Source organism: Parus major, chromosome 1A, assembly GCF_001522545.3.
Source record: "Parus major isolate Abel chromosome 1A, Parus_major1.1, whole genome shotgun sequence".
Taxonomy (NCBI): Eukaryota; Metazoa; Chordata; class Aves; order Passeriformes; family Paridae; genus Parus; species Parus major.
The window spans coordinates 52,012,794-52,031,290 of NC_031773.1; the positions used below are offsets into that span (position 1 = coordinate 52,012,794).

Sequence of the window (18,497 nt, forward strand, 5' to 3'; positions counted from 1 at the left end):
TTTGACAAAACCAAAGTCTATTCCTTAATAATAACTGTCATTCAATGATTGCTTGTGTTCTGTTCTCAGTTTTCCTATTGAAACATCATTTGAGTGCCTCCAAGGATGCCGTCACATGCACAGCTGGCAGCTGGCATATAGGGTTTCTTTTCTGTTCCTCCTCCTAACAGAAATATCCATAGATTTTAAGTTTTGAAAGAGCAGATACACTCATTTCTCCATGAAATGACATGTGCTTTTATTAACAAAGGCTGCTCACCACAGAGGAATTTTCATGAGCAGAAAATCAGTGCCCTAAGTGGAATTTGGCCGGGACAGAATACAGTATGCTGTCACACAGTTTCTAGATTCATGGATCCTTGGGAAAACAAAAAACAAGAGTCTGCAAATTGAAGACAAGGGCATGGCCCTAGCTCTTTAGTTTGATGGGTAAAGGCCCACATAGCATAAATTAATGTATGTTTATTTTAGAGGCTGCAGTCCATGATGCTGCACATTTGTCAGTTGGTCCGTAAACTTTTCAGATTAAAAGACACAGAGGAACAAAAATATTAAGAAACCACTGTACCTCCCACACATTCAGAGGATGAAACATTAAAAGACCAATTCTGCAAATTGCTTCAAGCTTCTCTGTAGCTCTGCACAGGAAAAACAAGCAGTGATGTAAACCAAGGGAAGTACCCTTTGCAATTGTCCCACCACCAGCTGCGAGGAGCTGTCCGTCAGCAATCACCTCTTTGCTCCCTCTGCCCACACACAGGGCTTCAGATGTCAGTAGCAGAACAGGTAATGTTTGAGTTTAGCCCTGTCCACCTTTTTGATGATTCTTCCCAGCAGCTGAAGGATAGAAGCAGATAAACAACCGGGTTGATTACTGGCATCTGCTCTTGGCATTTTTAGCACAAGCTGAATGCTGATGTAGCCTAGGACGACCGGTGCTTTTTCCACTTTGGGAAAGACAATTGTGACCAGGTCAGGCATGGGCCTAATTGCTTTGTACTAAATAAACTTGTGCTATGCAAACCATTTTGGCCATTTATGGAACATGTGAAGTGGCAACTATACCCTCGTGTATGGTAAGCAGGTAGGAGAAAAGCCTGCATGTTTTTATCACCCAGTTCTACTTGAGTTGTCACCAGCTTGGCTTGCAAGAGCGAGACTGCAGATATAATCTATAGACTTTCATTCATACTGAGAGATATTTTAACACCACATCTTAATCTTCAAGCTTATTTCATCTCGGTTTGCGGTCGATGGTCAAGAATGAGATGCATGTTTGTCTTCAGGAGCTGGAAGCCTGAAATCGTTGATAACCCAAGTAGCAGATTTCTAGAGAATAGCAATAAATAATGTCACAAATAATAAAAAGAGGACAAGCAAGGAATACTTTTAAATAGCTCTTTTTGCAAGCCTCACATTAAACTACCACTATGTAAAAGTGAAAACTGCAAGTTACTGGAAATCATAGTCAATGGTAGTTCATTGGTAGCAATAGGTATCAGTGAAAAGGGCAGATATTTCATGGTGGCTTATTTCTTCATGTCCAAATTTTCTGGCTTGCTTTGTTTCTTTTAATTTTAAAATTGGTCATTAATGTACAGTAATATATTAACATGGTGCATATTGTTTTGTTGTTGTTGTTTATTTGATTATTTAAAGTGTATGGCATATCAAGTCCCATTAAAAAGAGTTTGACTAAAGAATTATGCAAAAGGCTTTAATAATTTAAATACTCATTCAGCCATCTGTAAATGTACAATCTGTTTTATATTCTATGTGAAACTTACAATTGCTGTTAACTTAATGAATTTTAAAACTTCAACAATTTGCTAAAGTTGTAATAACACTCATTCTGTTTCAATTTGCCATACTGGAGATGCTTACGGATGAGATGGGGATACAAAACTCCAGTAAGTGATCAAAAATCCTCTACAGGTCAGGAGGATGCTGGACTGGAGTTTAGTCCCACTATCTCTTAAAATACTATCACTTCATCCTTATGCAAGGACATATTATTGTTACATGGAATGGAACACATCATTGTTCATTTTGTTAGTATTTTTTTTTTACATGTAATACTTTATAAAAGAGATATAGCTAAATAAAAATATAAACAGACATGCAAGTAACAATGAAGTATATAATTCTTATTTGAATCAATTTCCTTGAGCAATATCTTTTTAAAAGGTGAAAATTAAACACTAATATTTATCTCATGGTATAAAAGGGACAGTAATAATTATAAAGATCCTTACGGTCTTACGCTTGTTTCATCCTATTCTTAAGATTTCTCAGCAAAAATATTAAAATTTGCAATATTCCCAAGAAGATGAAAACTTGTCAAATATATTACTCTGAGGTAAAATGACAATTAATTTACAGGAACCTACCATAGAAACTATTGAGTGGACAGTAGTGATGGTTTTCTATATAAAATCTATCAAAAGTTGTTGGAGAAATTATATGAAGCGTAGCTGATAGCTGATGGAATCTGCAATATGGCCACAGAGAAATAAGTTGCAGATCATCAAAGTTAGCTCATGTGCAGAAACATCCACCATGAGTTCACCAATTTCATCTTTCACTGGAGAACAGCAGAAGGTTTCCATAATGCAACTATCATAGGAAACTGATTCAACACTGTACTTTAAGCTTTACCCGTAGTTGGAACTTGCAACAGTTTGGATTTTTTGGTGCTCTGATCTCTCTTGCTCTCCAGAAGGCTGTGTAAATATCAAAATCTTCAGCACAAAGACAGCTCTCTCCAAAGCACTGGCAACTGGTCTTAGTAGACTGTTAAAAAAAAATTAAAAAAATTAGGTAGACTGGTAAAGCAATAGTGGAAAAGCAATACAGGAACATTCTGTACCTAAACCAGAGAACCAGGTCATCACTAGAAGCTGAGAGATTTGTAGTCCATGAACTGGAGACACACACGCACATAAACTTGGGGAGCTCAGAGCACCCTTTTGTAGATTTGAAGCTGCTCGTCTGTGTAAGACTTGAGTCAGCAGCTAAGCTCTGATCTTTCATGAATGAAGGCAAAGCACACTTTCAGCCATTTTAAATAGCAAAAAAATGTCAAGTGATTGATTCTATCCAGCCTCAGGCATTCAACAAAAGCACCTTGACAAGGACCTAAGTAACTCGGACTCTGTTCATAAACCACAGATGGAAAGCTGCAACCTCAAGATGGTGCTTGAGCCTTGGCCTGGTCAAGGGTGATGGTGTTTCTAGCTTAGACATCTCAGCCAGGTTACTGAAATTAGCTGGAAAGACCACCTGAAGTTCTCCCTGTTTAAGACTGCTCCTAGAAAAGTTCTGAGGCTTTAACCACTCATACAATCAAGACACTTATTTTATGTGCTCTGCTCTACAAGGCCTGCATCCATCATTGGGACCAGTCAAAACTGTGTCTGACTCTTCACCTAAATTAGGAAAGGGCTCTGCTTCTTATGGAAATTGTTGGCAGCTTAATAATTTTCAGTTCCCCACTGGCTAAACATCCAAACAGTTCCCTATCAAAATTTGTCAATGTTTATTTAGTTCAAGTACTGAACGGAAACTTTGTTTGTTTTTATTTTTTCTGCAGACATGAACTTAGAAAGGAATTTTTTTTAACTTAGTTAGTCAAAACTCTTCACTCAGGAATAGAGTCCATAAATCTTCAATGTCCTATTTTAGCTGGTGGAAAATGAAGCCCCCAAAGATACTCTCATAGCAAGGGGAAAGCTCCAATACATTACTTAGTGGGTGACACACCATGGTCCTCAAGGTCCTTCCAAAAAAGGAGAAGTTTTCTAACTGCAAAACCCTCCTTCCTGGAAAAATATTTGTCTCTGCAGATGCTGATCTAAGCACTGCTGATGTACCTCATCTCTCATGGGAGGCCTGAGTATCACAAAGGACATTTGATTTTTATTAACTCCCAAATTAAGTAATGCAGAGTTTCCTTGTTTCTCAGTTCTCAATTGAGAATAACTACTGTCTAATTTATATCTGCACCCAATGAGAACTGGCCCCTGGTCCAGCCTTTTGAAGTTATGATGCAGCTGGAGATGTAACTTGGTGGGTCCCAGACCAACTTAGAGCATCACAGGGAGCATTGCTATCTTGTTCAACAAATACATGCCAAGCACATAATGTTAATCAAAACATACTGTACCTCGGGCTGTTTGCATCTTGATGTCTTTATTTCCTTCTAATCTTAATTAGAAAACAAGAGACAAAGATGGTTAAAATATTTTTTTTAAAAAAACCCATGCAACTAGGTTAGTACTGTTCCAAAACCAGCTACTTTTATTTTGGTTAATAGTGTTACTGTTTTTCGTTTTATTGTTTTGCAGTGAATTTTGGAAGCATCAGTCAGTGACTAAACTCTGTGCTGTGCATATGTGACAGCAGCAATTTTTTTGTTAAATCAAAAGAATATTACATTATTTCATAATTATATGTTTATGACTTGTCAATTAAATAGCTATAAATCTAATGCTTTCTCCCACTGCTCAAAAATATAACATGGAAAAGAAACAGTTTCTGCTGGGTTTCATGTAAGAACAGAAATAAACCTGAAAGCAAGCACTTACTAACTGTTATTACTGGAATTCACCACAATGCAAGTAAATACCTTCAAAACTAAAAATAGCACCGGGGCTCTGCAAGTGCCATCTATCACAGTCTCTTAGTCCTAACAGGGGTTTATTTTCTTTCAATTCACAGAGCACTCAGAGTGTGGAGAAGCTGTTCAGAAGACCATGTACCTACACTGTCAGCATCTGCTCTAGGATCCTTCTGCAAAAGCGTGTTAAATTTTAAATAAATGGGAACAATCCCTTTGACAAGTATAAATAGCCCCACAGCCATAAGAGGCTTCAAGGCCAGCCAGTCTGTCTGAAATGATAATTGATTTTTAAAGGAGATACATCCTAGATAAAATGATCCCCGGAAAGCAGGAGAAACGCAATCCACAACCTGCCGGTACCTTTGGGTGCAGCTTTCGTCTGACTGGGAGCCATGGCAGCCGCGTCCGCCGGCAGGCCCACGTACACCCCACCATAGTTCCTGGTGGAGAAACAATTACAGGCATGTCAGAGCTCAGTTGGGACACTTCTCCCCATGAAAGGAGCTATTCTTTTCACTCAAGTTCCTGATATTTATCACCAGATCCCCACTGTCCTGTGAAAATCAACTCCATCCGCCCGGCTTTTTCTGAGTATATCCAGCTGAGGACAGAGCTAATCTGACACTGTTTGACACTGGCACCACCAAAGCACCAATTAAACAGCACTTGGACCTCATTAATAAATGCAACCAGCCTGCCTCTGCTTAGGGTCACACTTGGGAAAAACTCGTAGCAGAAAGGAGCACAAGTGTCCTAGGTACTTTCATAGCCCAACCATCTCCCCTTCACAGACATGCAGAGTATACTTTCTGCCTCCAAAGAGCCTGTATGAAAAGCAGGGACATATGAAGGGAGGTAAAAAACTGGGTCCTTAAAGCCTCTACTGCACCTGGAGGTACTTGCAGAGGCTCCCTTTACATCTCTCTGCCCTGTTAGGTACTGAATTGATCACACCTCCTCCAGCTCCTGGGGTTCTGAGCCAATTTCTAATTTGCTCGATGATAGACTCATATTTGCTTCAACTTCCAGCCCAGCGGAGGTCTCCCCCAAGTGCTAATGGCACCTTCTGCGGCGGTGTTGGTGTGAAGGCAGAGGCCAGCAGCCCTAATCGAGCACACCACCTACAGCTACGAGAAAGTGTGCTCTTTCTGCCACAAAGTTTCCACCTCCCCAGCTCAGTAACAGACTGGCTGGACTCATCAATACTCGACTCTGTGTGAGATTTCCTCCTCTCTTTTCGTTTCTCCTCTGCTTTACTGGTGTTGGTGGGAGCTAGGAGGAGGGAAGGGAGGATGTGTAACTGGGGGCAGAACTCACTGCAACCTATTGCAAATAAAGCTAGCCCTGGTTGAGCAGAGCACCTACCTCCTTTTGTCATCATCTGATATGGATTCTTCTGCTCTGCAACATCAAAAGATACAAAGCATGTTAGCAGATTGTTTCTTTCAGGTGCTCCATGACCATCTGGGTAAATTCAGAATCAAGGGAAAAACTATTACTGACCCCAGTTTAATTCAGGACATCCACTATTCAACAAAGTACTCACAAAGGTATAAAAAAGGGAGAATTTTCCAATATAATGTATAGAAGAAATAAAGGATTGAGAAAAGGTGCTGCTTACTTTTTATGAACCCCACCAGTGAGATCTGAAATTAGATTTGGGAGCAGAAATAGGTAAATTAACATTCTTCCTGAGTGAGCCCCCACACTACTCCCCACATAAAAGGAACAATAAAACTCTGCATGTAACAGGAACAAATCTGGACTGCTATTCCCCCAAAAGAGGAAAGAAAGGGATGTCTGTGCTGGCATGTGAGTGAGGAAGAAGAGGGAGAAACTTTCACAGCAGCTCTGCCAGAAGCTGTTACAGTGCCTTTCTATAAAGTGAGGCACTGCAATTCCTGAATTCAATTGTTTGCAAACCAAATGCTATTATTAATCCCATAAAAACGGGCAATTACTTCTCCTTTAACTTTAGGGTAAAACCACAGGTCAGTCTGTACATCAATAGAGAGTCACTAAGGTTTGATTCCTCTCTTCTATACTGTCCAGCTGAACTGGAGCAGGAGGTAAAGTAACCAGCACTCTCATGTGAAGGCAAATGTGATTCAAAAAATGTAAGGAATTTATTTTTTCTTCTTAAGTGTGCAACGCCTGTGCTGCAGTCTCAGTCTGTGTCCTGACATTAGTCTTCAGACAAATCACTCACCCACCTTTGATTAAATATTTGGATTTTGAGCTCTATTTCCATGGCTGGGAATGGATGGGGCAGCAGCTGCACTTTATCTTGATCTGCAACCAATTTATTTATTTTTTCTAAAAGGTTGATGAGCCTACTGTTTAATCCTTGGGGCTCTATGCCCTTCCACGGCCCTGAAGTCAATGGGATTTTGGCCTGAAGAACAGAGGGCTCATAGCAAGATGCAGTCTTAAGTGCAAGAAAATGTCTTTAAACCTCCTGGGAGAGGAGCACATGCCTTAAAAATACTGCTACGACTTGGAAATTTTCTGACATCTACCTTCTTTCTAAGGGGCAGAACATTACCAACTGTCCTTTCTGCAGCACCAAGTGAATAAGGGTACACGGGTCCTTTTAATAGTAGAGGCTTGCAGTAAATCTTATTATTCTACAGTTTTGCTAAATTATATTTATGCAGGGCGTAGCACTCCTCGTTGGCTTTGTCTACATCTCACCACTCAAGAAAGACTGATCAATAAAGTCCTCATTCCCTGGCCCTCCTGCCATCCCCTCCTGGAGGAACTAGAGCCATTCAGAGGGCATTTCCCACCTCCTGTGACCCTGCATAGTCACCTAAGTCATCTTACAGTCCTCACAGCCAGAGAATGCAGAGACATTTTTTCTTGAGGACTGGGAAGCTGCTCTGTCCTAATGTGGGCCAGTTTCTCCTGAAGAAAATGGAAAGCCTGTGTATGTCAGTGGGTAGAAATAAGGATGTATTTTTAGAAAATAAATAAATAAATAAATCTACTTTAAGAAAGGGACTTTGGGTCCCAAAAGATCACAAACAGACATTTCTGTTGAACCAACCAAATGTGTCACTGGATTGATTTTCTCATACAATTGGGAACATTTTCTGTAACCCAGATTAATCATTGTCCAGAGAAAAGAGTCCTTTAAAAGCACTGACAACTTCATGCACAGCTTGAGGCCTCTGAAATGGGGTTGTAAGAATAATAATCAATATTGTCCAACAGGAAATTAATGTCAATTTTTTTTCCTAAAAAAAAAAAAGAAAAATACTCTAGTCGGAAACAGGGCCATTTTCTTCTCTTCCAGAAATGTTTTGTAATATGGCATCACAGACCATTACTGTAATTCTCTCACCAAAACAAATTATCCAGGTCTATGATTAAGCAGACAAGCGGGTTTTAAAACATTTTGCTTTCTTCCTTTCCTAGCTATAAATCAAAGTAGTAATTTTGCAATGCCTTTTCCTTCAAATGCATGACAGCAAAAATAATCTGGGATTGTACAGACAACAGCTCTTGGGTTGGGGGCAAACTGATGTAGCCCTGCCAGAAAAGAGGGAGTGAGCAAAGATAGGGAGAAAAAAGGGAGTGAGAGAGGGAAAAGAAAGAAAAACTTGAGTGATGGCATTTAAGGAATAATCCATTTTACACACCTTTCTGGGGGGTCAGGAAGGAATGCTGCCCCAGTTTGTTCACTACACATATTCACACACCTCTTGTCTTCACACACGATGGCTCAAGACCCCCTTTTGAAAGGTGTCCCCTAATTTTGCATGTTTAGTGTCTGTTGAGCCACTGAGGCAGGTGCTGCTTCTGTGCCCAGGCTGGGTGAACCCAGGTGGCTCCAGGGAACAAAGCTACAAGAGCAACAAGATTGGAGAGAAGCTCCTTTGGTTTCAGCAGTGCTCCCATTGCCACATGTCTCGGGCTCACAATGGACACAGGAGTCAGGGACAGCAAGCTCAGATAAGCTTTTCTGCACCAGGAATAGACAGCAAAAAGAACTTTACAAGGTGCTGACCAAGGCTGCTGTGTCACTGCCTCAGATGCTGTTGACATCTGCAGAGGAACCAGGAGCATGGTTTCCAGCAGGTAGCATGGGCAGAGTCCTAGAGCCAATAGGCAGATTTAGCAGAAAAACCATATAATAAAACCACATAAAACTATTTTCAGCTGAATAAGGGTTTCTTTTGGTAAGGATTTGTCTGTCCCAAGAGCCTTCCTGTCACCCAAAGTCTGAAAAACACACTTTGTTCATTTGTCATCTTTTACATCCATCAGTCCTATGTCCATTTGATGGTAAAAGAAGCTGGCATTCATCACATATTTTAAATGTCAGATGACAGGCATTCACACTAATTCATTCCATCCACATTTTTCTTACCTCAGCTTTTATGGTTCTGTTTGTGCTGAGCATTATAGAGACTCCTTCTAGCTGTGCTCAGTAGTCCCACCAGAAATGATTCATTGAACTTTGAACAAGTGACAGACAACTACTCCTGAGATTCTTGGTGTTTCTTGGGAACAAGAGCCTTTCATTTGTACTTAATGCATCTCCTCTCAATATTTTGAAACAGGCTTGAACTGCTGTGTCCTTTCCTTCCTACTGTAACTAATCCTCCCCCACACTTAGCTGTGCACTGAATACCACAGGCATTGCATTACTTTCTAGCATAACCTTTACTTCTCCTACAGCTAAGCTGTTCCAATTAGCAGTGATGAATGTTTCTTTATTAGTGGGGCAGGAGCATGGGCTGAAGCTGGCTGACAGATTCTGGGTTGGAGCACAGAGGGCAGACAGGTTCTCAGAGCACGTGTCCTTCTCGTCACCACACAGCCCTCAGAGAGGAAGAGCCCTATGCAGAAGAAGATCATATCACCATTCCTATCTTATTGGTGGAGAAACTCCAGGCCCAGAGGGCAAAGCAGCTTCCCTGCAGACACCCAGGAGGGTCAGAGCAGGACCCAGCCCTCTACCCTTCCATCTGGCTGCTCACTCCAGGTGCTTTGGCAATCAGTCACAGTCAAGAAATGAGAAACCAGATTAACCACAGTTGGTATTAAAAAGCATGTAAGGATTGACACACCTAAATGCTTTTCTGTATCAGAACTGATATGACTGAAATCTGACAGCCAAAAGAAAAAAAAAGGTTATTTAAAGAGAAGCTTTAGCTGATGAAAGCAAAAAGGTGTAAAAAGCTTTTGTGGATCTATAATACTAGTTAATATAAATCTGCTTTGTTCATTTATATGAAATGAAAATGATTTTTCTGGTAGTTTATTTCCTTTATAAAAATCTTCTGTTAAGTATTAGAATGCCTAATTAGGGCTTTTGGGTCATCACTGCCATTCCTCGTTAGTAGATGTGTGTTTTGAACATCTGATGAGAAGGTTTAACCATGCTATTACTCATAAAGGTTGTTTGGCTGGCTCCACTATCCTTAATCTGAATGAGTAATAGCTCCAGGACTGACCCTTTCACTTTGTTGAAGACTGCACTAGTAATTAATTTTTTTCTGAGTTATCTCAATACTATTTAGAAACATGACAGATGAATTCACACTAGTAAGTAGGATGCTTCCATTTTAACTCCTGCAGCCTGGCTCTATAAATGCTTACACACATATAAACACAGTTCTACACATCCCCATACCTTTAAGCACAGGAACATGCCTACAGCGTTCATAATTTAACATTACATGTGATTTTGAAATTTAAAACTACTGATGAGCAAAGAGAAAGATGCAGTTCTAAGCCAGTGCTTAAATCATCTAAATTGAACAATAAAAAAAGACCCCGATATAAATTAAACCAGTGGGTTTATAAATACAGAAGAAGCGAGGGCAGTGATGTTGCAGGCTGCATCAAGAGGAGGTTCCTTACAAGACTGCCTTCTGTAATTTATTTATTGTCTGGCACTGCAAGCCCAGAAAACAGACTACAGAGGTAACACAGATCTCAAGAGTATCTGTGGCAACAGAGCTGATCAGCCAAGTGACACCTGTTGTTAGTTCTCAGCTGTGCTCTGTAATAGCAAGAACAAGCCTGTTGTTAAGCTCTTCCCTCCACTTGTTTATCTGACTCGACTGCCCTCATTTCTACACCAGGATTCCTCCATCTAATTAGAGTAGTTATTCTAAGCGAAGTAAATAAAACAGCAGAATGTTCCTATTGCATAACATAACAATCCTTCCCAGGTCCCTCAGTCACAAACTCTAGTGGCAAATACCAATTACATGTAATAGGAGAAGGCAAGACCTCAGGAGGAGTTCTTTATGGTTTTCTTTGATAGAAAAATACATTTATGGCTGAATAAAGCTGTTCCTGTATCAGCAAATAAGAACAGCTCTAAAAAAGACCTTGCACATTTAGAGAAAAACAGGATGGGTAGGGCTGCCCTCTGCTTACCCAATGCCAACCTAATAGATGCTATCTTTAATGCAGAGAATACTTAGAGAAGGTGGGCACTTTGAAAAGGAAGTTGGATGGGTTAGTGGGTCTCATGAAAAGAGGGGGAATTTTTCTCAGTGGTTTTCTAAACCTCTCACTGGGCCTGGTGGAAATTTATGTGATGGCTTCATAAAATTATATGGCCTTTGGAAAAAGGTGCAGTGGCACATGATGGGGAAAAGCAGTCTGAAGTTACATAACCACCTCTGCTAGACAACTGTCTCAACAGAAGCAGAGAAAAGAAATTTCTTTTAGAGAAATAACAGGCAAAGAAATCTGTAGAAAGGTAAACAAGACAAGGAATTGTTTTGTGGAGATGAAAGCTGTCACTAAAGACAGTAAACATCTGGTTGTGTTGATTATATGTTAGGAGCCAGATGAATCATGCATGACTAAATCTAGTATAAGGCTACTAGGACTGAAAATATGTCCAGGGTTATATATTTAAAAGAGTTGAATAGAATAAGTACTTACACATCTTTAGTAGTCCCTGTAGCACCTAGGGAAAAAAAATCAAAATATGTTTACCAGGTAATGGCAAAAAACCACAGAATTAGCAACAAAATTTGCTACTGTAAGAGAACATACTTCTCATGATTGTTCAGTTTATCCTTAATGATTATCCATACTATCCCTTAAATCTATCACACCTGGGCCAGACTCTCCATGTCTGAAAATGATGCTGCTGTGGACTAGTGCCCAGGTGCAGTCACTCAAAATGTGAGCAACATAAGAAAAATATAATTTTTCTGAATTTTATATGCTTCCATTTGCTCAGTCCTCCAGTGGGTTTGTCTGCCACAAAGTTGGCACAAAAAACCAGGCAGTTACTCCCAAATGCCCTATTATTCTGCCATTTGATGCAGTTGTAGAGCAGGCATCACGTGTGTAAAATGCTGCCTCGTTTTTCCTGCCAGATAAACAAAGTTTTAAAGAATGACTAGACAGGACTAATTTAAACGCTGGGACACAACACCTCCAAAGCCCCAGACAGCTAATGAGATCAGCCACCCCTTAACTCATCTTGCTGCTTAAAAAAAAACAGAGACAAAAGCTTCCACCTGGCTGCCTGGTGTAAGAGACTGACTTTTCTGTTTTGGTGACTCAGATGTTTCTTGCTGGGAGACATTTACCCAAGTATAAACTCTTTCTTGTTCCTCCCAAGTTACTAATGTTATGTTGCTCTTGCTAGTATATAATTCAGCTGAGTAGCCAGTAAATTATCCCTTCTATTAATTATAGAAGTTAGGGCAGACATTAGAAAAACCTTTCACTTCTCCTTTCCTCTTAATACTTAGCTGGAAAAAGTGATCTGACCTCACTCTGAGGAAACTAAAGTTACCAATCCCAGAGATTTTTTAGTTTGGAGGTAAATTGTGGTTTTTTTCTCTCATGGTACTTAATTTTTGGGAAAAAAATTATTTCTTCTGCTGCTGAAAAATATACATAAATAGCAAATACCTTTTATCTCCCTTTGATGGGTAAGAATATGCTTTTTGCATTCTTGTTTTAAACAAGAGGAAGAAATAGACCTGCAAGGCTTTCCAGCTCTGTCTACCTGAATGGATTGCTTGAATGGCAGAAAACATCACCCTTTACAGATAATTCCTGAACATACTGTCATTCCCATTTCCTATGATCTGACTATCCCTCCTTTTCCCAGCAACAACACAGACTAGACTCGTATAAGACTGTACACATTTCTTCTGTTAGTCTTGCTTCCAGAGTCAGAAAAATCTCAGTATGGCTACACATACCAGCAGAAAGCCTTAATTAAGTTGGAGGGAGTATCTCTAGTCACAATAAGCCCAGGCCCTTGCTTTAAAACTTTACTCCACCAGGCAGCCTTCTGAGAGTTTTTGGCTCTGCAGGCACATGTATGAAGCACTACAGGTAAACCTCTCAAATTAATTCAAGGTGGAAGGCTGGCATTGCTGTGCAAGCTCAGTCTCTGCCAATGCAGGGAGACATTTTCTGCTACCAAGGCTTGTTCATCCAGAGTCAGCTCAGCAATGAGCCTTCAGGGCACCTCTTGTAGACCTAGACAGAGCCAGGCATCAGCAATACTTCAGACAACATGTGTTTTGAAAAGCCGAGCTGGAACTAGCAGGATTTTTAATTTTTTCCAGAAGAAACTATTCCTTTGCTGTCCCTGTTCTGCACGAGGGCCATGACTTACTTATTTTTAGTCTAAACTCTCTGCAGTCAAAATCAGTAACTCTAAAAAGGTTCATGGCCCTTTCTGAGGCCTTTGCCAAGACTTTTCTCAGTCTAAGCACCTTGGATGCCCATTTGAAAAATGTCCTCCTTGCAGAAAGTACAGCAAAAATAGTGTTTAATACACAAACTGAAGCCTCAAGCCAAAAGAGAACTGTGTGCCTACAGTACTGCTACACTCTCCAGAGGTGATACTCATTTTCCAATCACTTCAGTGCCATATCCACCTTCAGTGCCATGCCTGTCTTCAGTGCATTGTGGTACAAACACATTCTCACTCGGGAGACGGGAGATGTCACTCAGACCCATCAGCCTGGGCTTTGTGTAGAGCTATACAATCCTGTGTTTGGAAATATGCCACTAACGTTCACACATGGCAGCACTTGCTTTCTTGGAATATTAGCAAGGTTACCACTGCTGAAAAATCACTGCAGTGTTTTGAAATGCATTTCACACAAACTTGGAGAACTGAGTATGATAAAAACAAATTCACTTTTTAAGCAATCAGTTCTACTTTTATTATAAATTCTAAAATATAAATAAAAAGAAATACATTGTTTTCTACTTTTTTATAAGCACAGCAAACCAGTTTATCCTCACTTTCATTGATGGGATTCCATTAATTTCAGTGGGGTTACTTCTCATTTTCACTAGCAAAAGTGAAACAAGTGTTTGGTTCAAATTCACTCAAGTACCACTAAGGTACCTGACAATAAATCTGAGAGTGTTTCCAGTTAACAAAGGAGTTTTCTTCCTGCAAGAGTTCTGAGCTTGCAAATGAACATCATTTTAGCTAGGTGTGCTATAAAGAAAAAATCTCTGGGTGAAAACTTCAATGGTTTTCATCATTAGGGAGCCTGAACATTCCTTACACATAGATATTATTTCTCAAGGAACCAAAAACATCTGGGTTCATACAGATGTGTTTATTTGTAAAGTCCAATCCATTCACCCTCACCCTGTTACTTCACTGACATATTTGTCTAACTCTTGCATGTTTAGTCAGCAACACAATTTTATTGCTACTCAAGTTCCATCTGCCAGAAGTTCAGCCAAAGAATCTTGTTTACTACCAATCCACAAACACTCTACAGCTCATTCCATAGCAGCAAGGCTTAGTGCTCTCATAGATACGATGGTTTCCATAAATGACTTGAGAAAAGGCTCACATATATAAAGCTTGTCCATTTTTTTCCCACTGTAAGAGCTTGCCCTAAAAAAAAAAAAAAAGCAGCACTTGACTCTACAAGCCTTGTCTCGATAGGCTGTTGTTCGCTTGGTTTTTCAATCCTAACCTCAGCAAGAGATTGAAGAGTAGCTACAAAGCCACATCCATAAAAAATAGGAAATTTTATACTGAATTGTCCTGAATTACTTCTCTGCTCAAACCATTTACACAGTAGGACCATGGGTGCATTTTGGCATTTTAGAGCTGCGGAAGAAGAAAGAGTACAGCCTTCCAGGCCCACTCAGCCACACATTGCTCTGAGCCCCAGTGATTACAGAAGAAAAGCATTCTGTCTAGACTGGAGCTGTGATCCCTCAAAAAAACCCCCACAGCATTTAAACAGTCACAAGTCAAAAAGAAGAATTTATCCCAAAGCATCTTCCATTAGGTGAGAGGGAGGTTTTGCTCTTTTAGAACAACAGCAGCTTCTCTTGGCAACACCGCAGGACTTCAGTAAATGCAGGCCTAATGCAAAAGATGGTTGAGAGACATCGATATCCACAGAGGATATTCCTCTGTGCTGAGAAATGCATCATGAGTGAAGGTGAGAGGCAAAAGCTTCAGAAAAACATAAAAAGCATGAGAGGCAACCACTCACATTAATAAAATGGATACAAAAAAAAGCCAGGACCTGACTTTTGAGCAGATTATGAAACATTTTCTTAATCTTTTTTAATGAAAAATGCCCTATGACATTTTCTTGCATATCAAATTGTTACAAAAACCAAATAAAACCCCTCCAAATTACACACATGTGTGTGCAACTCTTAAGAATGACTTTACTACTGCAGGCTTCTTTTTGATGTGCTCCTACAGTCAGCAATAAGGAAGTGTGTTCTAACGTCAGTGAATTTATTCTATTTATACCCCGTTGTAACTGAGGATAGAATATTATCAAGTTGTTTCACATTGATTATTTCTTCAGCTCGTCAGGTGGGAGCTCTGTACACAGATTTGACCCAGTCAACTGAATGGCACAACGACTTCCTGGGCATTGCACCAAACTTGAAGTTAATAGATCTGTTAAAACTTGGTGTGAAAGTTCTCCTTCATCATAACTTGACTGTATATGAAGCTTTCCACAGACTAACAGCTTCTCTATATATTTAAATTAAGGCAAGAGTGACAGCCTCTCCAAAGAGTACCATAATTTAAGGTGCTGTCATTGCTACTACAATAGATACAGAAAGGAAGAGGCAGTTTAAAATTTTTAGTGAAGAATCAACAGAATGAAGGGAAATGCCTTAACTCAGAAAAAAAAAAAAAGGAAATTAATATTTAAGAGCATCTTTTTAAAAGACACACACACACACAAAAAAAAAATAGAGGCTATTTTTTGTGCTTCTAAAGCTCCAGGAAAGAACATCAAAGAAGGATATGTAAAATGAGACAACAAAACATAAGGAAAACAGCAACTTGAGAAATAAAAAATAACTATAATCCATAGTTAATACATGAAACAGCTAGGTAGTTTATGAAGGATGTATATACATCAGTTTACTTAGATAACTGAAGTTGCCATTTCTCAATTGAAGAGCTTTTTGCCACTGTCTGATACCCTGGAAAGAATATTTGAAGGCTGTGAGTTATATTGGTGTTCTGGAGTACTGCACCAGAGACTGAAATGTTATTCTAGATCACGTCTATTAGTTTAGATCTCACAGACCGTAGAGCTGAAAGCTCTGATGTCATTCCAGCCATGCAACAGAAGATAATATCATTAGCTGAGCTATCACCATATATACATCTGCTTTGGAAAAAATCACATTAGACTATAATAGAAATTTTACAAGAGTAAGAAAATGGGGATTGGTGTAACACATTTAATGTGTTCCGTGAAGTCTACTACAATATTATACTTAGTCATATGACATGACAGAGAGTGTTACAGGTTAATTACATGTTATGTACCTCTAGCTTTGACATTACTGACTACAGAATAGTCATAACTTTAGCATTAAACATGTAGTCATGCTGTGCATGCCACAAAATTCATTTGTATTTACACAGTCCTCACATCTTTACTTGAAAAGATGTGAGTTGCATTGTAAAATTGTGAGTTGCATTTTCCTTAAAAGCTTGAGGATCCAGAAGAAAAATGGCAAGCCTTCTCCTCCCTTTATAAAATAATTTTATATTTATTAGACACACTTTGTAAGGAATGTTAAATGAAGTAAATAAATAGTAGACATCTGACGTCTTACTTTTATTATCAGCTGTTTGTTATTTTAAGACCATAGACTGCACAGAATAATTCCTTACTGACAGTGGTGAAAGTGAGAAGAGAACTGGACCTTTCCGAACTGCATTGGATTTGGAGAGGTCTATCAATGCAACAGTAATAATTCCATTATACTAATGATGTGTTTTATGTGGCATTGTTGGTTTTTACCTGCACTAAGCCCTTAGAGATCTGTGGAATATTTCTAAAGAGCATGCAAAAGTTTACCAAAAAATGCAAGTTCAAATATTTTAGGTATAACATGTAAGTTTAACTATCAAAGGGACCTTCAGTGAAAATACTTTATGTATCTACAAGCCAAAACCTGTTGAAGACAACTACCTCTAATGCAATGGGACACTTATAAACAAACTTAGAGTTCAAAATAATACTGCTGCCAGAGTTAGTCTACTTGACATTTACCCATTTGTACCCCAGTACAAGTTCCACAGGGCACTCAGATCAACATTAACTTAGAAACTACCACAAATGGACTAATAATTGACTCAACATTCTTGTCTGAACTTCTCTGAAGCTTGCACTGGTTCTCTGAAGCTTTTACCCAGCAAACAGAAATGGGATGTGAACAAGCATCACCCCAGAGGTATGAAGCTAGACTGCTCATATGCAGAAAGAACTTCCAGTCACAGCAATGTGGGAATCAATTAAAGGGAGAGAATTCATGTGTGCAAACAGGACAGCTCTAATAAGCTGAACTGAATGTTCAAGCCAATTCACACAGTGCATCCTTTATGGATGAGAGAAGCCTCTGTAGACAGACGTAGTACCTAAAACCTAACTCATAATAATTTAATAGAAACCAAGCAAGGAATGGCAGAATCACATTCTCTTCCAAGTGGGAAGTGCAGAGTTGAACAGGTAAACCAACAAGACACCCCACAAGCATACACACACATATACACCCTGGCAAAGGCAGCATCACTCACACCCACAGGCAGGACCAAGTCAGGACTAGCACCACCCAAGGTAACACTGAAGCCTTGGTTAAATCAAGCCAGAACAGTAAGAGAGGGGGACCCAGTAATTCTAAGTGGTCCAACCATTATTTTTCTGTGTATTTTCAAGAGCTGAAAGCTCTCAAGTGCATCTGAAAGACCTGATAAAGGTACTGGAACAGGTGGCAATGTTTGCCAAGTGCAGCTAGGATGAAAAATGATTGAGAAATGCTCATATTATAATTACAGGGTGAAGGTCCACTTATCAGTTTCCATGTACTTTCCTATTCTGCGGGGGCAGGGGGGAGAAAGAGCACAACAGCACCATCTTCCCAGATCTTACCTCTTTTGAAAATAGCAATGAACAAATAAGGAGCCAGCTGGACACACCAGCCAGCAGTAGACATTAATTAACATGCATGAAACCTCAATCACGGAATATCCTCCAACTTCTCCAAGAAGCAAAAGGAGAAGATGTGGCACAAATTCATTTCAGAAGTGGCATTCGTGGCCTTATAGGGAAGCGCAGAGGATGGAGCCGACACCCCCGGCGGGATCCCGGCCTGGGCTCGCCGTGCCTCGGGCAGCCCGGAGCGGTGATTCGAGCCACAACCGGGCACCAGAAAGCCGCGGGTGCCCGCGGCAGGCCACATCACCCTCTCTCCCCCGAGCAAGCGGATCAGCCGAGGGAAAGGCAGATCTCTTGCAAGAGGGCGGGCAGCGATTCCCGCGGCTCGGGCGGGCATGCCCCGAGCCGGGGGCTGTATCCCCGCCAGGTGCGGTGCCGCCGCCGCCCCCCGCCCCGCAGGGCTG

The 18,497-nt window shown here is 40.1% G+C and overlaps 1 protein-coding gene across 1 annotated transcript; it reads right to left on the bottom strand.

Moving 5' to 3' along the window:
• Positions 1–1,696: 1,696 nt before the first annotated feature.
• On the bottom strand, positions 1,697–11,586 carry C1AH12orf75 (chromosome 1A C12orf75 homolog; the record flags this gene model as incomplete). Its single annotated transcript, XM_033514690.1, has 5 exons — positions 1,697–2,793; positions 4,166–4,201; positions 4,982–5,061; positions 5,987–6,022; positions 11,537–11,586. Coding segments are annotated over 5 exons (210 nt in total), but the record flags the coding sequence as incomplete, so codon positions are not given.
• Positions 11,587–18,497: the final 6,911 nt, after the last annotated feature.